This window comes from Stenella coeruleoalba (genome assembly GCF_951394435.1).
Source record: "Stenella coeruleoalba genome assembly, chromosome: 11".
Lineage (NCBI taxonomy): Eukaryota > Metazoa > Chordata > Mammalia > Artiodactyla > Delphinidae > Stenella > Stenella coeruleoalba.
In genome coordinates this window covers 90591401-90613460 of record NC_137157.1, presented here as the reverse complement: position 1 = coordinate 90613460, position 22060 = coordinate 90591401, and the positions used below count along the sequence as shown (strand labels likewise).

Here is a 22060-nt window from a genome sequence, read left to right as displayed (position 1 = left end):
GATCACTTTCAGCATCAATTAAAATGATCATATGGTCTTTCTCCAAAGACCTTTTGATATGATGCATTAGAGTAATATTTTTTCCATTCGTAGAATTAACCGTATCTAGTTGTATTACACTTTCCATATACAACTGGCTTAGTTACCAGTACTTTATCTATAATTTTTCATTTACATTCATAAATGTAATTAGTCTTTAATCACATTTAAGTATCAACTTTATGCTAGCCTGTTGAATGTTAAATGAATTTAGAGGATGTTCATGTTTTTTGTTTAACTTTAGAACAGTATTTACATAGATGATGAGAATTATTCACTGAAGTTTAGAAAAATTAAGCTGAGTCTGGTTTTCTTTGTAATGGGAGTGTTAATTTCTTCTATTGTTACTGACTTCCGTAAGGTTTTACTTTGAGTCAAGTTTTCATGATTATATTGTTTCTGAAGTTTTTCCTTTTTTTAAAGATTTTTTAAACTTAATAGTCATGACATTCTTTCATAATTGAAAGCATCTTTTTCATAGCTTTATTTTTTTTAATTTTCACTTTTGTGTATTTTTATGTTTGTTTTAGAGACTTAATTAGAAGTATGAGAAGCCTGTATGTTTTGTAGTTTTTTAAAAAATAAACAACTCATGAATGCACTTTAAAAATTTACCAGTTTTATAGTAATTGAATTGTGAAGGTTTCCTGCCCTTAGGCCATAGTTATTCTTCTAAATTTTGCATTGAATACTTAGATTATTTTTTTAAGAGAGAATAGCATTTAGGGATATAATTGTTTTCTTTGAAGACAGATTTGAGTTTATGCCATACATACATTTTTAAAGCTGCATTCTTTTTTTTTTTTTTTCTTTTTTGGCCACGCTGCGTGCGGCATGCAGGATCCTAGCTCAGGATCCAACTCGTGCCGCCTGCAGTGGAATTGCGGAGTCCTAACCACTGGATTGTCAGGCAACTCCCTCTTGTGTTCTTTTTTTTTTTTAATTGAAGTTTATTGAACAAAAATATTTAAGTTATTAGTTCAGCACTTTTTATTATCTTAAAATTTTATTGAACTATGAATGTTTGGACCTCTTTGAAGCTGCTGCTGCCCCCAATATTAGTATTCTGGCTTTGCTGGGGAAAACATTGAGGTTTTTAAGAGATACGAGGTTGGAAAGGAGCCCATAGGGTGACCACAATTCCTGGTTTGCTTGGGGCCGGTTGCAGTTTATGTCTGCTGTCAACACATAATTATCTTGGTACCCCCTTTCATTCTCAAAGGATCCTGAGAATGAAATTATACGGTCACCCTACCCAAAGGTATTTAAAAGGCTGAAAGCTCTTGTAACATATGCCTAGAAAGTGCTCAAGGTGAGCAGCAAATATTTCGATGCTCTTTGAAGCAACTGTGCTGGTTTCCTTCCTGCCCCTCCCCTTTTCCTCGACACCTGACTTTGTTTTTTGTGTGAATGCTTCTGTGTGTGCCTGCCCTTCTGAGCTAGCCAATGATTTGATATTCTTAGCTCGATAGTTGGTTCTTCCCAAGAACTTGGCTCAGTCCTGTCTTTCTTTTTCTGCTTTGGACTTGTTCAGCCAGAATTCCTGACCCCATCTGGCAACTCCTGGGTCATCCTCAATCCTTCCCAAGGGAGACAATGGTAGGATTTAGACAGCAGAACTAGGACTTATGAACAAGCCTCCTTGCTATCGTAATGACCATCCAGTTTCCTTTTAATACAAAAGCAAGTATGCCAGTAAAATAAAATGAATCAAGAGGCAATCACTATTCCACATCTGTTCTTTGTCGTCTCAAGTCTACACTCCTGAATATTTTTTAGCTAGTTTTCTTATAAAGATATAATATGGATGATTGACAAGATCTGAGGGATCTAGTTTGACAAGCATATGGGCCCATACACTTTTCCTGATAACTCTCTGATATTATTTCACTGAGTGAGCCTTTAAAGTCGCTACTAAATATTCTTTTTTGCATATGGTTGGCTAGTAGGGAATTGGAAACGATCCTGGTTCCTTACCCGGAGGGATCCTCTCTCGCAGTACTCGATCACCCCGAAGATCATGGAATCAAGCTTCACCGTGCCGTAGAACTTGGTTAGGTTGTAATAGTCAATCTGCAGCAACTAAGATATAACATGTTTATTTACAAAGCAAGTCAGCCAGAAAGGAGCGCCTGAGTAAAAACTAATATGTTAATAAAACGTGCCGTGTCTCAGAGCTCTGGGAAGATGTATTGCTCTTGATACAATGAAGTGTCAGTTCATTTCCTGCTGCAGTTGGAATTACATCTTACCCCACAGCCTTTCTTTTGTCGGCAAGGGGACTTGAATACAAACCTTTGAGTACTCTCAAATCACATCAGGACCACCTTCTAGGACATGCCAACATGTTTTACACCCTCAAACATCACTCTTCAACATATTTTGGTACAATTTTCAGCGAGTATGGTCACCCATTTCTTGGTCTGAGGGCTTCTCTGTCAGCATCCCCAATAACACCTTGCTCCACCAGGGACCTCAATGCTTGGGGAGAATGGGGTGAAGCTATTTCTCACTTAAAGGTTTTAAGGAAGGGACGCGTACCTTGTTCAATTCTATCTTCTGTTTCTCGGTGAAATTGCCATCGTTGTGCTTGAGATCCTTTAGAATCACTCGCTGCAAAGACCCATTGAATTAAGGAGAGAATGTAGCATGACCACTCATATGCATGTTATAATAATTTGCTCACGTGTCTATCTTTCCACAACACTGTAAGCTCTCGAGAGTGGTAACACTTTTATTGCTGTTTATATCCTTGGTAACTAGTGCCTGGCATATGGTAGGCTCAGATGGGAATGTTTCTTAAAAATGACTAAATGAAAAGGAAGGAAGGAAGGGAGGGAGGGAGGGAGGGAGGGAAAGAAGATACAACCCCCCACTATGGGATTATCATATTCCCACTGCAATGAGCTGAAATATATACAGGGTTGCCTGGACTGCTCTGAATCTCTTTAATTTTTCCTTTTCCTTCCTTCACTCTCTCCCTCTCAAAAATTCTATTTTTCCTTCAATATACTCAGGACTTGTGAGTGTTGTAACCCTTGAAGCAGAGCCCTGCCCACCCCTGTGAAAGGCTCCAGGAACAGCCCTTGGGGTCAGCCCGGGCACCCCGGCCATCGCACTGGCAACATCAGAGCTGGGGTGACGATGAGTCAGAAGGCCCAGCACATACCCCTGCTTGAGGGTTCAGAAGAGCAGAGGAGACTAGAGTCACCTTTTTGTCGTACTTGCACTGTCGTAGTCTCTGGATTGTATCACGTCTCTTGTCGTCATCGATCTGGAACAAGGAAAGGCCAATTATTCCAGAAGCTCCATATCTAGTCTCCCCCCACCCCCTGCCAGTGAAGGCTGAGAGGCTCTGTGGGTGGGCTGTATCTGTTGTAGTTGCTCACAGCACTCTGGGCGGGCTCAGAAAAACTGTCATAATTGACTTGTGTTCCCTATCATTCTCACGCTCTCCCTCCAAGGGTATCTTCCTTCTAAGTATCCGCCAGCTTAACCCTGGGTTTCCCTCCCTTCCTCCTGTGGCTTATTTCAGCCAGCGATTTCCTTTGCTTCCTTCTCTCTCAGCTCCCCCATCTATTGGGAGCCATTGCCTGTAGCTCCAGACAGACGCTCTTAGGGGAGCACGCTGTGCATCTGAGTTGCGAACTCATGCGTAAATGCGCAAGCAGCAACGCAAGTGGGGACGCCGTGCTGGGGCTTCAGAGGGCAGCCGCATCAGCTCTGGGTTCAGCCTGGAGTTGCCAGATCATCTGATTTGTCAAAAGAAGCTTGTAACATGGATTTTCTATGCCATTCCAAGATGTTTGTATTTGGTAATTAATGTTTTAAAAAGTTAAATATGGAACGAAACGTAACACACGCACACACACACACACACGCACACACACACGCACGCACCTGCAGGCTAGCACGGCTCTTGGTCTGCCAGTCTAAAGGCAGAAAAAAGATTGAGAACTATTGCATCTTTCCACTTGATTCTCATAAAAACCTGTGTATTATATTTGTTAAAACTTAGCTCATAGGGACACTTTGAAAATGTGAGTGAAGTAAGTTATATCCAATTCCAAGCATGATGCCCAGCACACTGCAGATTAATAAATGCCACTTGTCTCCCCTTCTCCTGTTCCTCATTTTATACACAAGGTACAAAAGGGCTGCATTATACCACACGTGGCCTAAGAACACATGGAACCCAACCATGACTTCTTGTCTAGTATTCTTTTCACCCCCTCAGGCCTCGATACGTCCTTTAAACCATTTGAGCCTCAGTCCCTTCCTTATCTGGGCAATCCTAACTCAGGGATACCTGGGAATCAACCGAGACAAACTTTGTGACATTTTCTTGCAAGCACAGGCGTTTTATCCTCAAATGAGTCCTCTGCATCTTTACCATTTTCTTCTGTCTGTTGCTCTCCCCTGGGGCTTTGCTGACTTCTCTCCCTCTGGCTGCCTTGGTTTTCCGACCCTCTCTCTTCTAGCCCGGGATGCTTTCTTCATCATCTCGCCCCTTAGTCTTGCTTCCTAATCCAGAGCTCGAACCACCGCCTGTCTGGTTGTGTGGCATTTTCCCCTCTTGCTGACTTTGCTGACGGAAGGCCAATTCCCAGCCGCCTGCTCCCTAGCTGGGCTGCACCTCAGAGTGACAGCGACTCCCCAGTGCTCTGAATCACTTCTAACCTTCCTCCTTCTTGGTTACTGTCCCCAAGACCTATTCCTTAGCCAACTGATGGATTAACTCATAAAAATTATGTCATGCCTGACAAGGGGTAGATGGGGTATACTCCTAGGAGTATTTATATTTTAAGAAGACGTGCAGAGACACAATGTTTTAGGCCTAACCCCAAAGAACAAAGTGCAATATTGGGGTTTTGAGGCAGTGGGGGGGGCTTGTGAGGAGGGGAGCCGTGGCGGGACGTGGCAGAGGTGAACCACGTGGGAGCCCATCCTCGTGTCACACCAGAGGCAGGGGACCACTCACTCCTTCTAAAGGTCTCCTCTCCCCTTCCCAGGGTACTGCCGGTAAGTCATTCAGGTCAATAAATTCTCTCTTTGAAAATCCAATAATTTAACGATTGTTTACATTTTACTGTGAATGACCACAAGATCGATTTCATCCTGACACTTGCCTGAGACAGATTGGTCTTTTTTTTAAATTTTAGAAATATTTATTTGGTGAGTTAGTTGGTTAACTTTTTGGCCACACTGCACAGCATGCGGGATCTTAGTTCCCTGACCAAGGTTCGAACCCGTGCCCCTTGCAGTGGAAGCTCGGAGTCCTAACCACTGGACTGCCGGGCAAGTCCCTGGCCTTTGCCAACAGCACCTTTATTTTTGTGGTTCAGGATGTAACAGGAGCATCACTTTGGAGCGTGGCGCACTTCTGGAGGATGGGAAGACCCAGCCCTTGCACAGCCGTGAGGGGACCTGAGAGTGCAGTGTGCAGGACTTGGGGTGGAATGCCAGGAGCTGGCGGAGAGGCTCCAAGCACAAACCTGACCCATGAAGCAATTTTACTTTTGCTGATTCTAGGCAGGGAGGCACCCCAGGTCACACGATCCTGTTGGCTTGGCCCTGCTCTGAGGGACCCTGCTCACTCCTTCACGTGGAGGTTCTGGAACTCCATCTCCTCTTAGTATGCTTCGGTATAAAACCTCTGATAAGGCTGTGGTGTATGGTGAATGTTAGGATCGTGGTCTTCACAGTTACACAGACTGGGTTCACGCTGTGGCCACGCTCCTGAATTTCTAGCCCTGTTGCCTCAAAGTGCTCGGGAACGATGAAACGGGTCAATGCCTCTGGCACATAACAAGTGCTCAGGAAATGTTAGCTGTTACCATTTGTAGCAATCTGACTCCCTAGCTGTGTGTGACCCTGCCCTGCTTCTCAACCCTTTGCCCTTCAATTTCCTCATCAGCAAAATTATGATGGTAAAGTTCATCTCATGAGGTCCCTGTGGGGAGCAGGTAAGACCACTTAGGTCCCGCATCAACCTCAGCGGATGGGAGCAGTTATCACAGGGCTGCTGCTGAGATTTCCTGGCTGAGGGAGAATGTGGGCAAATATCGGCAGAGACCTCTCTTGTCAGCAACGAGCAAGTAAGTCACACGTCCTCGGTATAAGCAGAGTAGCTCCCCGAGGTTTAGAGGAGCTCAAATGCTCTACCCATTTCCGTATCCCTTCCATAAAAAATTCTCACTCTGTGCATTTCTCTTCTGGGTCAGATGCAAAGAATGAGTAACACACCGTATCTCAGCCTCCACCGAAGTGTTCATTGGTTCAGGTAGCTGACATTTAGTGCAATGAAGAGCCAAGGGAAAGACAGGAAGCTGAGTTAGAAAACGTCTAAGTCTTGGATTCTGAAACAAATGATCCTGGCCTGGAACATTTCATACCACGTACCAAAGTCTTGTCAAATCCCTGGCAAGTTGCACCAGCCCTTGCATTCACCAGGTAAGGGAAACCTTACCTTTAGGCTAACATGGTTGGTCTCATTGGACTCCAGGGGAAAGATATTTTCGGGAGGAATGTGGAACCACTTTTTCTGTCGAAGTGCATAGTCTCTCTTATATTTTCTGTGAAAGGAATAGAATCAGCCAATAGGTTTTTATTAGTATTCATGCCATTCGGTTTCTGAACACTAGGAGAAATCTAGAGCTATGATGCCCTCAGGTGGATACGCGGTGAGTACAGCTGGCCCAATGGTGTGACTCCATGTTCTCCAAACTGGTGAGTGCTGACCTTTTGTGGACCTGTAAGGATTTCTGATGGTCTTCTGTACTCTTTCTTTTTTTTTCTTTTTCATTTCACTTTCTCAGATCCTTCACTAAGGCAACCCTTTATTATAATAAAAAATTTGAACTGGGCTTCCCTGGTGGTGCAGTGGTTGAGAGTCCGCCTGCCGATGCAGGGGACACGAGTTCGTGTCCCAGTCCGGGAAGATCCCACATGCCGCGGAGCGGCTGGGCCCGTGAGCCATGGCCGCTGAGCCTGCGCTCCGCAACGGGAGAGGCCACAACAGTGAGAGGTCCGCGTACAGCAAAAAAAAAAAAAAAAAAAAAAAATTCAACTGACGTCACAGAAAGCGTGAGGCGAAAACAGAGGATACATCAGATTCCCAAATAAGCCAGTTCCTCTTCGGCATACGTGCCTTTTAAAAAATCCATTAAGAAAATAGAAAAGCACAGAGAAAAATGTAACAACATGTAACCCAACATTCAAAATGTCAAGAATTTGTGATTGTTTCCCCCAGATAGTATAGACAAAGCAGCATTCTTGGGTTATAGGAATGCACACTCACAACTTTACAGACGTTGCCAAATTGTTTCCCAAAGCGATTGCACCAATTTGCCCTCTCACTGTGAAAATTCCTGTTTCCTCCGTATTCTTAACAACATTTGGCATTGTTTAACTTTTTTTAACCCTTAGGATGTATGTGAAATGGTGTTTGTTGCTTTGTATTTCATTTTCTTTATTATTAGAGAGATTAAATACCTTTCAAATATTTTCTAGCTATTTTATAGAGTTGCCTATTCATAATTTTGCCCATTTTTTCTATTGCATTGTCTTTGCCTTATTTATTAACACGAGTTCCTTATAAATTCTGCAAAACAAATCTTTTGTCCTTTGATGCGTTGCAAATGCCTTCTTCTGGTTTATTGCTTTATTGAGCTTTGCTGTATAAAAAGTTTTGATTTTGTTAAGGTCATGGTTATATTATTTTCTCTTTGACTTTTCTTTTTTATCTTGACTGAGAAGTATTTTCCTACTTGAGACATAAAGTCATTTGCTATTAATTTCTTCTGAGTTTGCTTTCTCACATTTAGGTCTGTAATCCATTTACAATCCATATGGAATGAAATTTATCTTTGTGTATTGTTTCAGGTAGGGCTTTCATTTCATTTTTTTCATGTTGAGAGCCTACTGTTCCAACATCATTTCCCAACTGACTCATAATGTTCCCATCATATGCCAAGTTCTCACGCTTGCTCGTGTCAGATTCTAGAATCTGTATTCTTTTCCATTGGCCTATTTGTCCCTGAGTTTGTCTTTGCTTGTGCTCATTTGACAGACTCCTACTCACCTTCTCAAGGTCATTGATGATGACGTTGTGAATGTCCCCTAAGCAGAAATGATTATTCTCTTCCTATGCTTCCATCTAACTCTGACTACCCCTCTATTAGATACATATAAAATAGTATATTATTGGCCAAAGATTTTGGTCCTAAGACCTGGTGGCAAGTGGTGTGACTATTAGGGCCTTGAAGGCCCCCAGGCTCTCATCTCTGCACTGCAGAAGACTCCTGGGACTCCACAGAGCCAACTGCCATTCATATTGAATTAGAGGACGCTATAAATCATTCACTACTTTTCTTGCATAGCTGTTGGAATGGAAAACTATAAGAATAACATCTGTCTTCCATATCTCCTCATGGACACAGTATTGCTCTCGCCATTAGGAAGCCCTATCTCTGCCTTCCCTGCTTAGAGAAAACGGAAAATGCCTGTTTCCACCTGTTACTGTTTCTTACTTTGTGATTCATCCTATCTTAAGCTGACGCCCATTTGGACTTGGTGTCTGAGGGACAATAGCCACATCTGTGGCCCTGCTGTTGGCTGCCTTTACTCTCCTCAAATTTTGGTTTCCTCTTACCTTCAACTAAATGGTCACCATACACTGTAAATCATCTCTTACATTTCTTGGTAATACAGAGTCACAGGAGTCAAGCTCTGCCTTTAGACTGAAGAGAACAATCTACCCACTTTCCTGCAGAAACCTTTAACGGACATGCAACAGACTGGACTCTCATCATGAGAAGGTACAGTGACACACAGACCAAAGCGTGTGATACATAGAGAAAAACTTGTCTGGTTTAGTTAGGAAATGGGAATGATCCTGATACTATAATGGGATAGAAAGTTTTGTGTGTTTAACACACACAGATTAGGAGGTAGTGTGGGACTCACTCATTCATTTATATATTCAAGAAATATTTCTGAGTATACAGACTATGTCTCTGGCACAGCACTAGGCTCTTCATATGTCCAAGCTGAGTAGAGCAATCATGGAACTGATGGTCAGAAGGACTGACTTCTACCTTTGGCCCAACACACTACCTGGTGATGTGATTCCAGACAAGCCATTTGGCTTTCTGGGTCTCTCTTTCCTCAGGCTAAAGCAGGAGGTTTGGAATGGATGATTTCTAAAGCCTCTTCCGGCCTGAAAGTATGTAATATAGAGACTCTGAAATTGCCCACAATATACTAATAAAACAGCAGAAATAGCTATTTCTACCTGTAGAATGCCTGGTATATGGTCACGATACGGACCTTATTTCAACTCCTCACAAGAGTTCAGATGAGGATACTGAAGCTGAGTAACATTTTTTTTTTTTTGCGGTACGCGGGCCTCTCACCGCCGTGGCCTCTCCCGTTGTGGAGCACAGGCTCCAGACGCGCAGGCTCAGCGGCCATGGCTCACGGGCCCAGCCGCTCCGCGGCATGTGGGATCTTCCCGGACCGGGGCACGAACCCGCGTCCCCTGCATCGGCAGGCGGACTCTCAACCACTGCGCCACCAGGGAAGCCCAGTAACATGTTTAAGTTGCTAATAATATGGTTAACACCACACGACCGGTAAAGCCCAGAACTGGGATTTGAGTTCAAACGTCTCTGAGGGCAAAGCTCTAATCCATCCACTGAGTAATATTCTGCCCTTGATGGGGTCTTTGATGCTGAATGCCTTCATGATCTTAGCTCTGTCCAGAGAGCTTCTTGTGAATGTATACTAGCATCCACAGACGTGCCTTCTCCCTCTCGCCCCCTTCCCTCTCTGAGTGGGGAGCACAGCAGGTTAGAGGGGCTGCAAGGTACCTGAGCACCAGGAGGGCGCCGAGCAGGAGCAGGGCCACTGCCCCCGTGAGAGTGAAGACGGCGACCAGCAGCATTTGAGGGCCTGGGGCAGAGAAGACGGTGAAAACGCACCAGTAAGGACCTTTGAAAAGACAATGCGCACACCCCACAAGATCCTAGTTGTGTAATATAACTTGAGGATGGCGAAAAGGAGAGGCCTTTTAAGCTATCCGTCTTTTAGAGAAAGACAAACATCATACGATATCACTTATATGTGGAATCTAAAAGAATGATACAAACGAACTTATTTACAAAACAGAAACAGACTCACAGACTTCAAAACAAGCAAACAAGCTTAAAAACAAACAAACTTAAAACAGACTTCCAAACAAGCTTAAGTAAAAACAAACTTAAAACAGACTTAAAAACAAACAAATGTAAAAACAAACTTACGGTCACCAAAGGAGAAAAGTGGGAGGGAGGGATAAATTAATTAGAAGTTTAGGATGAACATATATACACTACTGTATATAAAATAGATAATCAACAGATAATAGATAATCAATAGATAATCAAGGGCCTACTGTATAGCACAGGGAACTCTACTCAATATTCTCTTAATAACCTCTATGGGAAAAGAATCTGAAAAAGAATGGATATAGGTATATGCATAACTGAAGCACTTTGCTGTACACCTGAAACTAACACAACACTGTAAATCAACTATACTCCAATATAAAATAAAAATTAAATTAAAAAAGATATCTGTCTTTTATTAATCTCTTCATTGGTAATACAGATCCTGCCTCCTTGGTCTATGAGGAAAACCGTCTGGAATGTGCTCCAAAGTGGCTTAATTTCATCTACCCTTATAGTTTAGACATCTCGTTTCTTATGGGAATCATCAAATGTTACAAGGACATAAAATAGTTTCTGGCACACAAATAATTTTGGTGGGAAGACTATCTGATGTCTTTGATACCAACATACCTAAGGAGGATTCACAGAGGAAGAAATAGACAACTGTTTTTCAATACAGAGAACACATCGGAGGAAAAGTAGGACAGTGTGGAGTGAACAGTACATGACAGTGTTGCCCACTGGTCCTTTCCAAGCTCAACCGGGTCACTGAGGGAAGTCCATGAAGTATGTAAGGAATGTGATTTATTAGCATGTAGGTGAAGCTGTGTAGAAGGAGGAATTTGAGAGACTCGCAGAAGAGTCAGTGGAATTCAGGAAAACGTGGATCCAACCCAACGAAGCACTGAAGCAGACTCTGAGTGTGCAGAGGACTAAGCCTAGATTAAGAAGGACAACAACAATAATAAAACTGTACAAGAGGGTTTCCCTGGTTGCACAGTGGTTAAGAATCTGCCTGCCAATGCAAGGGAAGACCCCACATGCCGTGGAGCAACTAAGCCCGTGCGCCACAACTACTGAGCCTACGCTCTACAGCCTGAGCTCTGCAACAAGAGAAGCCACTGCAATGAGAAGCCCTCGCACTGCAGAGAAGAGTAGCCCCGGCTCGCTCGCCACAACTAGAGAAAGCCATGCACAGCAATGAAGACCCAATGCAGCCAAAAATCAATTAAAAAAGAAACAACAACTGTACAAGAAAGTCGTTGTTCAAACATGCCTCAGCAGATCCCTATTAGAATAGGAAGTTAGAGGGTTCAAGAAGAAGAAATGGAATGGATTCCAAGCAACAGATAGTGTGTAAGAAGCTGGAAGGTAATAGCAATATGGTGAAGGAGACAGGTTTTTTTTCTTTATAGCATAAATAAGAGAGACCCAATCAGAAACTCTAGGGAAGTATGATCAAGGAAGGCGCATCTAAAAATAAAACGAAGTAAAATAGTTTGAGAATTTGGAATTTAAAAAATCCATTTTTGTGTGTGTGTGTGTGTCACAAAGGAGAGACATTGGAGTTATACAGAAAGAAATGTTATCCTGACATGCTATCTAACTTTATAAAAATAATAATAACAATGAAAATGTTTAGTAATTTTCAACTGATAGGTAAATGACAGAGGGCTTCATATGGCTACCAAAAAAATATTATCAGCCCAGACAAATTAAAGCAAAATACAGGAGAATCTGGGAGGTGGGAAGGAGGTAGAAGAAAGGAAAGTGACACTAACGTCTTCATCTTACAAAGCTGGGAAGCAAGAACTTTTATATATACTTGATAGAACTCGAAGCTTATGCAAAATTAATTAAAATTACAAGGCACCAATAAATGTATTCACAAAAAGATATAACTATATTGAGAAAGCTTAGAGAAAAGTAGGGCTAGTGAAAATGAACTATATCTTCATTTATCAATACAAGAAATAAATAGATAACATCTAAAGCTTACAAAGCAAAAAATATATGCATATTATTTAAAAATATGAAAAAAAACGAAGCAGAAGGGACTGCAAGACCAGGGGTGCACAGAGGTGGGACCAGGTACACTCTTTCCATTATGAATATTTCTACTCTTGGCTTTTAAAATCACGTGCATGAATTTTTATACAATAAAAATATAATTAATGAAGGTGTCCCTGGAATGATGAGTGGCCAGATCTTATTCAAGTGGCACCTCAACACCTCACACTGTATTCTCTCTCATGGCACCATAACGTAGACCCTTGAGGGCATGGCCAGTGTTCTGTCTGCTCATCCTGATACCTTTAGCACGCAGCACCAGACCTGGTACCTGGTCACGTATCAATAAAAAATTACTGAATAAATAAATAATTGAATAAAAACTTGGCCCTGCTCATCTCACTCTCTGAGAAGAGGCAAAGAAAAATGCCCAAATAATATATGTAAATAAATTCACATAAAAAAAAATCTCTTGTGCTATTACACTTAGCTTACATGTCACATGTATTTTTGAGCCATTTTTGTTTCATCACATTATGTCCTTCTAATGAGCTAACCATTTTTTTTTTTTGAGGTAGAGGGTTTAGTAAGGTTCATACTGCAGCACCTTTCTATAAGGGATGAATTGGAAGAAGTTATGCTTTGCTAACTTATAACTTTGCCTCTGCTTGTTATTTTGTTTTCTGCTAAGGGGAAAATTTAACAGTGAAAATGTGAGCCCTGGATTTCTATTCTCGTTAGCGCAGAAATAAATTATTCCCTTGGAGGTGGAGCTGCATTGTGGGCATATTTGACTTTGGTGAATTCCGTTTATTACTACAATCACCACTTCCATTCCCATCACCACCACTCTTATAACCCCAACCCCACACAAAAAACAACAGTGAGTACGAGGAATACAATTTCAACAGTGCAGACAATTCTACTCATCAGTCTACTAAAATTACCCAGCCTCCAGACTACAGCATAAGTTGGAGGGAATATCTGCTGAGTCCTTAGCCCCTCTCAATTCTTCCCTAGTATGAACATCACATTGCATGAAATATAATTATGATATTTAAATATACTACATACTATTTAAATATAGTAATTTTTAATTCAACATACTTGTAAATCACCGTATCACATAGTTCTAAGGTTAAGTTTCTGCTGCCCTCTGGTGGCTACTGTGGTTATCACAGCCTATTTAACTAGATAGACGGTGAATGCGGATTGAGTTTTATAACCCCAAGGTCATAGAACATGATCGTTGGAAAGAACTTTGAGATCAGTTAACAAATCTCCTGACTTAACAGAGGAAGATACTCATAGTTAGAGAAGTAAGTGGACTGAAATTAACACTGTCTAGATTAGCACTGAATAGCAGCATATTCATAGTTATACTGTCTTTCATTCCTCACTTCTTTCCTTCCTCCCTTCATTTCCTTCCTTCATTTCTTCCTTCTTTCCTTCCTTTCAAGGCACCGTGTTTGAGTAAAGAATGGACCCTACACTTACATGGTGTATGGTGTAAACAAATAAATGAGATATAAGTAATATGCTAGAAGTCCGGTGTAATGAGGGCAGCATCAATAACCTCCTGAGATGCTAAGAAAAAGCTTAGGAAAGGTGAAATCCAAGTTACACACTGAGGATGAGTGGTTGTTTACTAGTTCTATGGGGGGGTGTGGGACAGATTTTAGTCAGAGGGAGTAGCATCAATAAAGACCCAGGAGCATGAAGCTGCAAGACCCTTTCTTTAAGGAAGTAGGAGGAAGTTGAGAGAGTGGGGAAGAGATTTCAGGTAAGATGAAAAAGAAGGCTGGAGACGTGGGAAGATCAGGGACATTCCGTGCTATAACAAGTCATTTGGACTCTGAAGACAAAGTGGAGCTTCCGATCGAAGGGTTAGAGCAGTTGGGTAATGCGACTGGATTTGCGCTATCCCTCTGGCGGCAGTGGTGGCTGGGTTTGAGGTGGGCAGGAGGTGGGGCTGAGCAGGAAGACAGATGGATGTCATTGGAACCCAGGAGGCAGCTGAGGAAGGCCTGGGTGCGGAACAGGAACCAGATCTGCGCTGTACACTGCTGCATCCCAGGTGCTTAGAACATTGTCTGGCATTAAGTAAATATTTGTCAGATGAATGAAAAGACAGTGATGGTAGAAATCTCCTGATGAAACGTTCTGTTACTTAGTTGGCAGTTGTGTACACAGATGAAAGACCGGGCATGACTATCTTATTTGTATACTATTTGAAAGACTGAGTTACTTAATTTGTAAAGTCTGAAACTAAATGTAACAGTTAAAGAGTGAAAAGCTCTGGCTAACTGAATTTTCTAGTTAACTGAGGATGAAGTAAAGTTGCCCAGGATGAGGCAACGTCCCTGTCGTATGTAATGTAAATATTTAATGTGATCTCGTTTAGGTAAATAATGAGAACTCTCTCAAAATTCATGTTTTGAGAAGTTCATTATTTTACACAGTACAGACTTTCTGTTAAATAACCAAAATATCTAAAAACTTTTAAAGAAATATATTAAAAATACAACCCAACTCTGTCACTGAGGGCTATAATTAAGGAAAAGGAAAAATAATTTTAACTCAAAAAATTACAAAAGAAAGAAGCATAGAGTTGCAGAAGCCTGTGAGAAAAGAGATATATTCAAGTTTGGCTTGAATCTAGGAAGCTTGAAGATGGTTCTAGAGATAATTAAAAAGAAAAAAAAGCTTGCTAAAGAAAACAAATCAACTTTAAGAAGCCATGATGACAGTAAATCATTTAGAAGAATGGGATCCCTACTTCCTACCTCTCTCTTTGCTTCAGTCAACTGCCTCATGTCTATTGACTAAAAACACAGGATTCATTTTTAACCAAATTTGACTCATGGAACACAAGAACTAGAAACATAGTTACAGCTATAATGTGAACAAGCCCATTTAATCAGAACTCTTCTCTTCAGCCAGATCAACCTTTCAGCCAGAGTTTCTGGCTGTAGAGCAGGGCTAGGATAGAAGTATTTCTAGTTTATAATTTTTAATATTTTTTAAAAATGGTAAATTAATAGAGTCATTATGGAAAATTTAGAAAATTAAGAAATATATAAAAAAGCAAAAAGAAAATCTAGGATACTGTTACTCGGAGGCTACGACTATTGACATTTTAGCATACTTTTCTGCAGTCTTATTTCTATACATTGTTTTGCAAAGTTAGACTTTCATTAAATAAAAAAGCTGTATTACTTTACTCATAACTTCCAATGTCATTTAAAATTCTTTGTAAATAATTATTTTTAATTGGTTGCATGTTGCCCCACTTCTGAATACATTGTAGTTTTCTAAGTCATTTTATTAATAATGTTTCCACCTTTTTTTTTTCTTTTGCATCTTTGGGCATAAATATTTGTTCAAATTTAAACTTTTTTCCTAAAAATTGATTAGTAATATGGAATTACTTACTATTCATTGTGGAAAGCCTTGGCCAAGACAGCCATGGGCAGAGTGTCCTGACACCTTGTTGCCCATGAGACACTCAGCTGGCCCTGTCCAGTGACAGTCAGTGTTATACAGTTGCATGGCAAGTTGTATGGGTGAAGCCCTAGCCGTGTTAGGGCTTTCATGACATGATGGGACCTCATCTCAGGTAGGAAGGTGACCGTCATTATGACCCAAGTATGTGTCCTCTGAGGAAACGGGGGAGACTTCAGAGGCCACGCTCACTTACCACCCTCAGCCTAATGACATCGAGTATTCCTTGCTGAAATATACATTCCATGAGTTTCCTTCAGTAAAATGTAAATGGAGTGAGACTATGCGTCTCTGTGTTCATTTTGCCGATTGCCAAACCTAGTTTTCTATAGGAAAATTTACGTCAAGGGGTAGGTAGGACACCCTATTAAAGACACCCTATCTTAAAGACAGTTATAGCTAAATTAGAATGGGATATCTTCAGTGTTTTATCAGAACTGTAATATTATTCATTGGACAGAGACGTAAAGTCCATGTTTACAAACCTGGCAAATCTAATACAGACAATAAGCAAAACAAAACAAAAACACAGGCTAATTTCATAAACCACAGAATTTACTCTCCTTACCAAAAAGACAATTTCAGGAAAAGAAGCTTCATGAAGGATATCTTACCCTTGTCTGGTTTATCTTTAGGAAGTTTGTGGTTCTTCCAGATGAATGTGGGCCTCTTATCCACCGGTTTAGTCTGGTTTACGCGGGTGTCATAGGTCAAAAGAACCTCGTACTGTGTCGGGGCATGAAAAGAAGAAGGATGAACAGAAAAAGACATTTTAGAATGACTTCTGATGAGATTAGCCGTGCTGCCCAATGACATTTGAATTTCATAGCAATGTTTCTCAGTGAAACAAGGTAAATGTTACCAGCCAGGACCTAGTCAGGATCTACTTGGTTCTCATCATGAACATGGATTTAAGCTCCATGTGGGCCGATTAGTTTTCTGTTTCTTTATGACCATATGCTACACCTGCCCAGCAGAGATTCTTTGGGTCTTTCTAGTTCAAGTCTTTCATTTTACTAATGTTAAAATAGAAGCAAGAAAAATTAAATGGCTAGCTCCAAGTCACATGACAAGGGAGGCAGCAGTGTTTTGCACAATATTAAGTTGCTACTAAAAATGATGTCTTGAGAAAATGCACCATAGCCAACATCCATTATCCATATTTATGCACGTCAAGGGGCTCCTAGAGAATTCTACATTTCTTAAGTTCTGTCAATTACATAATTTTTGAATCTCTTCTAGCCCTACGCTCTAATGTACTTTCTTAGACACGGCACTCACTAGGTTTCCAAGATAAAAGGTTTCTTTTTCAAGTAATCTGTCAATGGAAATATTAATATACCCTTAAATTACTGCTGCATATATTGAGTCAGTTTTGTAAGAGGCATCTGGAGAATGTTCATCCTTCTACATTCACCACTGCTCCCTCAAAACATTCTGGACAAAACTTTACATTCTCAAAATTATACTCTTAACTTGAAAACAGAATATAAACTTGCATATATTGAGGATAGAAAATATCCTATATATTAGGGGCTGGTAGATTATATCTCTACTGAGACCTACTCTGGTTATGGAATAACTTATCTATAGCCCTATGTTTTGAGAATTAACCCCTGGTTTCCCCATAGATACATATCATATAGCGCAACTGATGGCATTAGATTATTGAAAAGTTCAACTAGACTTGCCTGTGGAGACAGCAAGTACACAGAACCACATTTTTCATTTTGAAGAGCAATCATAAGGCTGACATAGAATCTCACCGCAGGTATCTGCCTCTCTCCAAGGGAGGCAAAGCCATCATCCCAGGTGCAAATAACTTAGAGGGGCATGTAGTTACCTCAGTAGTTACTACTAGAAACTGAAGTATCGAGCAGATTGCATTTTAAGGTATTCCCATGGTATGATGCCAAATACAGCATTGTAGTAAAGGTTCAGTATAAATAAAACAATGTAACTAAAAACGATGCTTTACTTTTCTGAAATGCTGCTACCCCCCGCCCCGAACTTCTAGTTTAACTTTCTCAATCTGAGCATCTTTTCTCTTGCTTTCCACATTTCGCATCATAGTTGTCTTTTACAAACCTGGGTCAATACATACACTCAATATATGGGTTAGGGATGTCAGAATGCTCATATTGGAAAATTACATGAAAAAATGAAAAACTTTTTCTAGTAGATTCCTGGTTATGTCAGGACCTAACTTCTTAAAGAAGAAAAGGTTTCTACCTACCATTTGGTTGGTTAGAACAGTGGCTTCTAGTTCATGATGGGCACAACTCTGGGTGACATAAAGGCAGGTATTTTTGTTTTTAAATTAAACACTTAGCAGCGTCACCTATGTGCCAGATAAGAAGCTAAGCACAGGAGACGTGGAGAAATGAGATCCACCCCTTTCTTCAAAGAACCTACTGTGTAGGTGTGTGAATATGTCTATCTATCTATTTATAGATAGATAGATATGTATTATATATAGTGTGTGTGAATATAAAGCACATATGTAGGTGTGTAAATATCTATCTATAGATAGATATGTACTATGTATATATAGTGTGTGAACACAAAGCATAACATTAGAAGGCTGTTTGTATGTGCCAGAGGGATCACACAATTAATGATTTTCATGAGACTTCAGAAGGAGAGAGAAGAGGTAATGCTTCATTCAAATTTTTAGTTGTGGAAATGAATAAACAATTCTTAGGAAAAAAACATCACCTTCTCATTGGTATCCCATCAACAGTCTGGTCTTTATACCAGTGTTTTCTGGGTGGGTATTTTTTATACAGTAAATAGAGTGGATATTCTGAATAAGAAGTTCTATGGGAGAAAATGTTTAAGGAATACGGCCCCAAGGGGGGCATAATCATAAATCTGAAATAAACTAACTAGATTCTAAACATAACTTCTCTAATTCCTTTGCTAGTATTGGGTTGGCCAAAAAGTTTGTTCGGTTTTTCTGTAAGATCTTAGTTACAGAAAACCTTTTGGCCAGCCCAATATTTACCTTCCAGGAGAACCCTCCTCACCTAGTCACTTAACCCCAAGTTGCCGATAAGAAGTCAGACATACTTTGTTGGTGTCCACAGAGGTGTACAGAAGCAACATAGTATTGTCAATATCCCCACAGTCATCCAAAGTCACTGGACCCACACGCCCTAGGGCAAAAGCAGAAAGAGTTAGAGGCCATTGTTGACTTCTTGACTGAAAGACCAGTTACATCCTGACAGAGGGTATAAAATAGATTCAAATTGCTCTATTTTACTGAAAAATTGACCTTAATGATGCAATCTGAGGGCATCTGGATTGGTTCTTGGCCCTGAGATCTCTGAAGGATATTTTTATAAGAGATGTTATTAGTTAGAAGGAAAATTCTTTTTCATTGCATTTAGAATGGTGACACTAAATGTAATCAGTCAGTAGACTTCTCCTGATTATTAGTGACAAGTTTTTGTTGAGAGTATTGACTAAACTAGTGGCACAGTGTTTGTCGCTCCATAATCTAACTTAGACTGTAAAAAGGTCAAAATCCCTCACTACCATGTATGAGCTGAACACACTGAAAAAGTTAAGTTGAAAAAGTTAAGTTATTTGAGTCTCAGTTTTCTCAACTATGAAATGATAGCCATATAGGATGAGCCTATGAAATGGCTGTTTAGGTAAAAGAAAAAAATTGATGAAATATCAGCAATTTCACATGGTTCAACATAACAGCTAATACTTATTTTGTGTTTCCTAGACCAGGCTCTGTGCTAAGTGCTTTATATGCATTTATCATTTTATTCTTCCCCAAATACCATGACATAGAAGCTGTTACTATCTCCATTTTATTGATGAGAAGTCTGAGGTCAGAAATATTACTAACTTGTTCCAGGTTATAGGTACAGCTAGCAGGTTCACAGAGGTGCAGGCAAAATGGTGGCAGCCACTGCCGCTGCACCTCCCCCATTGTTGAAGCCCTTCCCCCTCTGCTGATTATGACTGTCAAGGGATGTAAAGGGTTGGTGCTCCCCTCAATCCCCCTTCGTTTTTCTCTTTTTCCCCTTTGAGAGACAGACATTGAAGACTAGAATATTCAAGCAACTGCATATGTGGGGGAAATTAGAAAGCTACTACACACGCCCAGGGGAAGGCAGAGGCTCAGAAAAGACCTGAGAAGACCTTAAGTTTACACCTCAGGCTGATCCTCAGCAGAGACAGTCTACAACAATAAAAACAAAAAGCAAAACCAAAAAACAGCAAACCCTGGGGAATGAGAAAATTCCCCATTCCCCATGTGATTTCCAGGATTACTGATTATTAGATTCAAATGTCCAGCTTTCAACAAAAAACACAAAGCATACAAAGAAACAGGAAAGTATGGTTCATTCAAAATAAGAGAAAAAAAAAAAAACCCAATGGAAATTATCCCTGAAAAAGACCTGATGGTGGATACACTAGACAAAGGCTTTAAAACAACTGTCTTAAAGATGCTCAAAGAACTAAAGAAAGGCATGAATAAAGTCAAGAAAATGACGTCTGAACAAAATGTAAATAGTAATAAAAAGGTAGAGAACCTAAAAAAGAAACCAGAAAGAAATTCTGGAACTGAAAAGTACAGTAACTGAAATAAAAAATTCACTAGAGGGATCAAAGGCATATTTAAGCACGCAGAAGAAAGAATCAGTGAACTTGAATCTAGGACAATGGAAATTATCAAATCTGAGGAACAGAAATAAAAAGGATTGAAAAGAAGTGAACAGAGTGTAAGGGACCTGTGGGACACCAGCAAGCAGACCAATACATGCATTGTGGAAGTCCCAGAAGGAGAAGACAGAAAAACGGGTAAAGAGACTATTTAAAAAAATAATGGCTGAAAACTTCCCAAATTTGATGAAACACATGAATATAAACATCCGAGAAGCTCAATAAATGCCAAGTAGGATGAATTCAAAGAAATCCATGCCAAGGCACATTATAATCAAACTGTCAAAAGCCAAAGACATAGAATTTTGAAAGCAGCAAGAGAGAAGTGATTCATCACATATAAGAGATGTTCAATAAGATTTATAAGCAGATTTCTCATTATAAACTTTGAAGGCCAGAAGGCAGTGGGCTGATATATTCAAAATGCTAAAAGAAAAAACCATCAATCAAGAACGCTTTATTCAACAAAGCTGTCCTTCAAAGTGAAAGGAAAGTAAGACATTCTAAGATAAAAGTTGAGAGGGTTTGTTACCTACCACTAGACCTGCCCTGCAAGAAATGTTCAAGGGAGTCTGGCAAGTTAAAATGAAAGAACAATAGACAGTAACTTGAAGCCATGTGAGGAAATAAAGATCTCAGTAAAGGTAAATACACAAGCAATTATAAAATCTAGTATTATTGTAAGAACAATGTGTTACTCCACTTTTTGTTTTCTACATGACTTAAGAGATGAACAGGGCTTCCCTGGTGGCGCAGTGGTTAAGAATCCGCCTGCCACTGCAGGGGACATGGGTTTGAGCCCTGGTCCAGGAAGATACCACATACTGCAGAGCAACAAAGTCCGTGCACCACAACTACCAAAACTGCACTCTAGAGCCCGCGAGCCACAACTACTGAGCCCACGTGCCTAGAGTCTGTGCTCCACAACAAGAAAAGCCACCACAATGAGAAGCTCACACACCGCAACGAAGAGTAGCCCCTGCTCGCCACAACTAGAGAACGCCCGTGCGCAGCAACAAAGACCCAGCACAGCCAAAAAAAAAAGAGAGAGAGAGATGGACAGTGGAGTGGACTCTCCACTTTCACTAATGGATAGAATAACAAGACAGAAGATAAGTAAGGAAACAGAGGACTTGAACAAAATGATAAACCAACTAGATATAAGAGACAAATACAGAACATTCTACCCAACAACAGAATGCACATTTTTCTCAAGGGCCTGTAGGACATTTTCCAGAATAGACCATATGTTAAGCAACAAATTAAGTCTCAGTAAAATTTAAAAGATAGATATCATACAAAGTATCCTCTCTGACCACAATGAGCTGAAGTTAGAAATCAATAATATAAGGAAAACTGAAAAATTCGCCAATTTGTGGAAATTAAACAGCACACACTTAAACAATCAATGGATCAAAGAAGAAATTACAAGGGAAAAATTTTAAGACCTAGAGATAGATGAATATAAAAATACAACACACCGGGCTTCCCTGGTGGCGCAGTGGTTGAGAGTCCGCCTGCCGATGCAGGGGACGCGGGTTCGTGCCCCGGTCCAGAAGATCCCACATGCCGCGGAGCAGCTGGGCCCGTGAGCCATGCGCTGAGCCTGC

At 40.6% G+C, this 22060-nt stretch overlaps 1 protein-coding gene across 8 annotated transcripts in view; it reads right to left on the bottom strand.

Moving 5' to 3' along the window:
- Window positions 1-22060, bottom strand: part of GUCY2C (guanylate cyclase 2C) — a 106409-nt gene that overhangs the window by 29399 nt on the left and 54950 nt on the right. For all 8 annotated transcript variants that reach the window (XM_079936430.1, XM_079936426.1, XM_079936429.1 and 5 more), the window contains 7 exons: window positions 18837-18922; window positions 16379-16490; window positions 9912-9993; window positions 6509-6614; window positions 3251-3313; window positions 2581-2652; window positions 2017-2121 (listed from right to left, as the gene is read on the bottom strand). In XM_079936430.1, the coding sequence (XP_079792556.1) occupies window positions 2017-2121; window positions 2581-2652; window positions 3251-3313; window positions 6509-6614; window positions 9912-9993; window positions 16379-16490; window positions 18837-18922 (626 nt within the window). The remainder of the gene's footprint in view (window positions 1-2016; window positions 2122-2580; window positions 2653-3250; window positions 3314-6508; window positions 6615-9911; window positions 9994-16378; window positions 16491-18836; window positions 18923-22060) is intronic.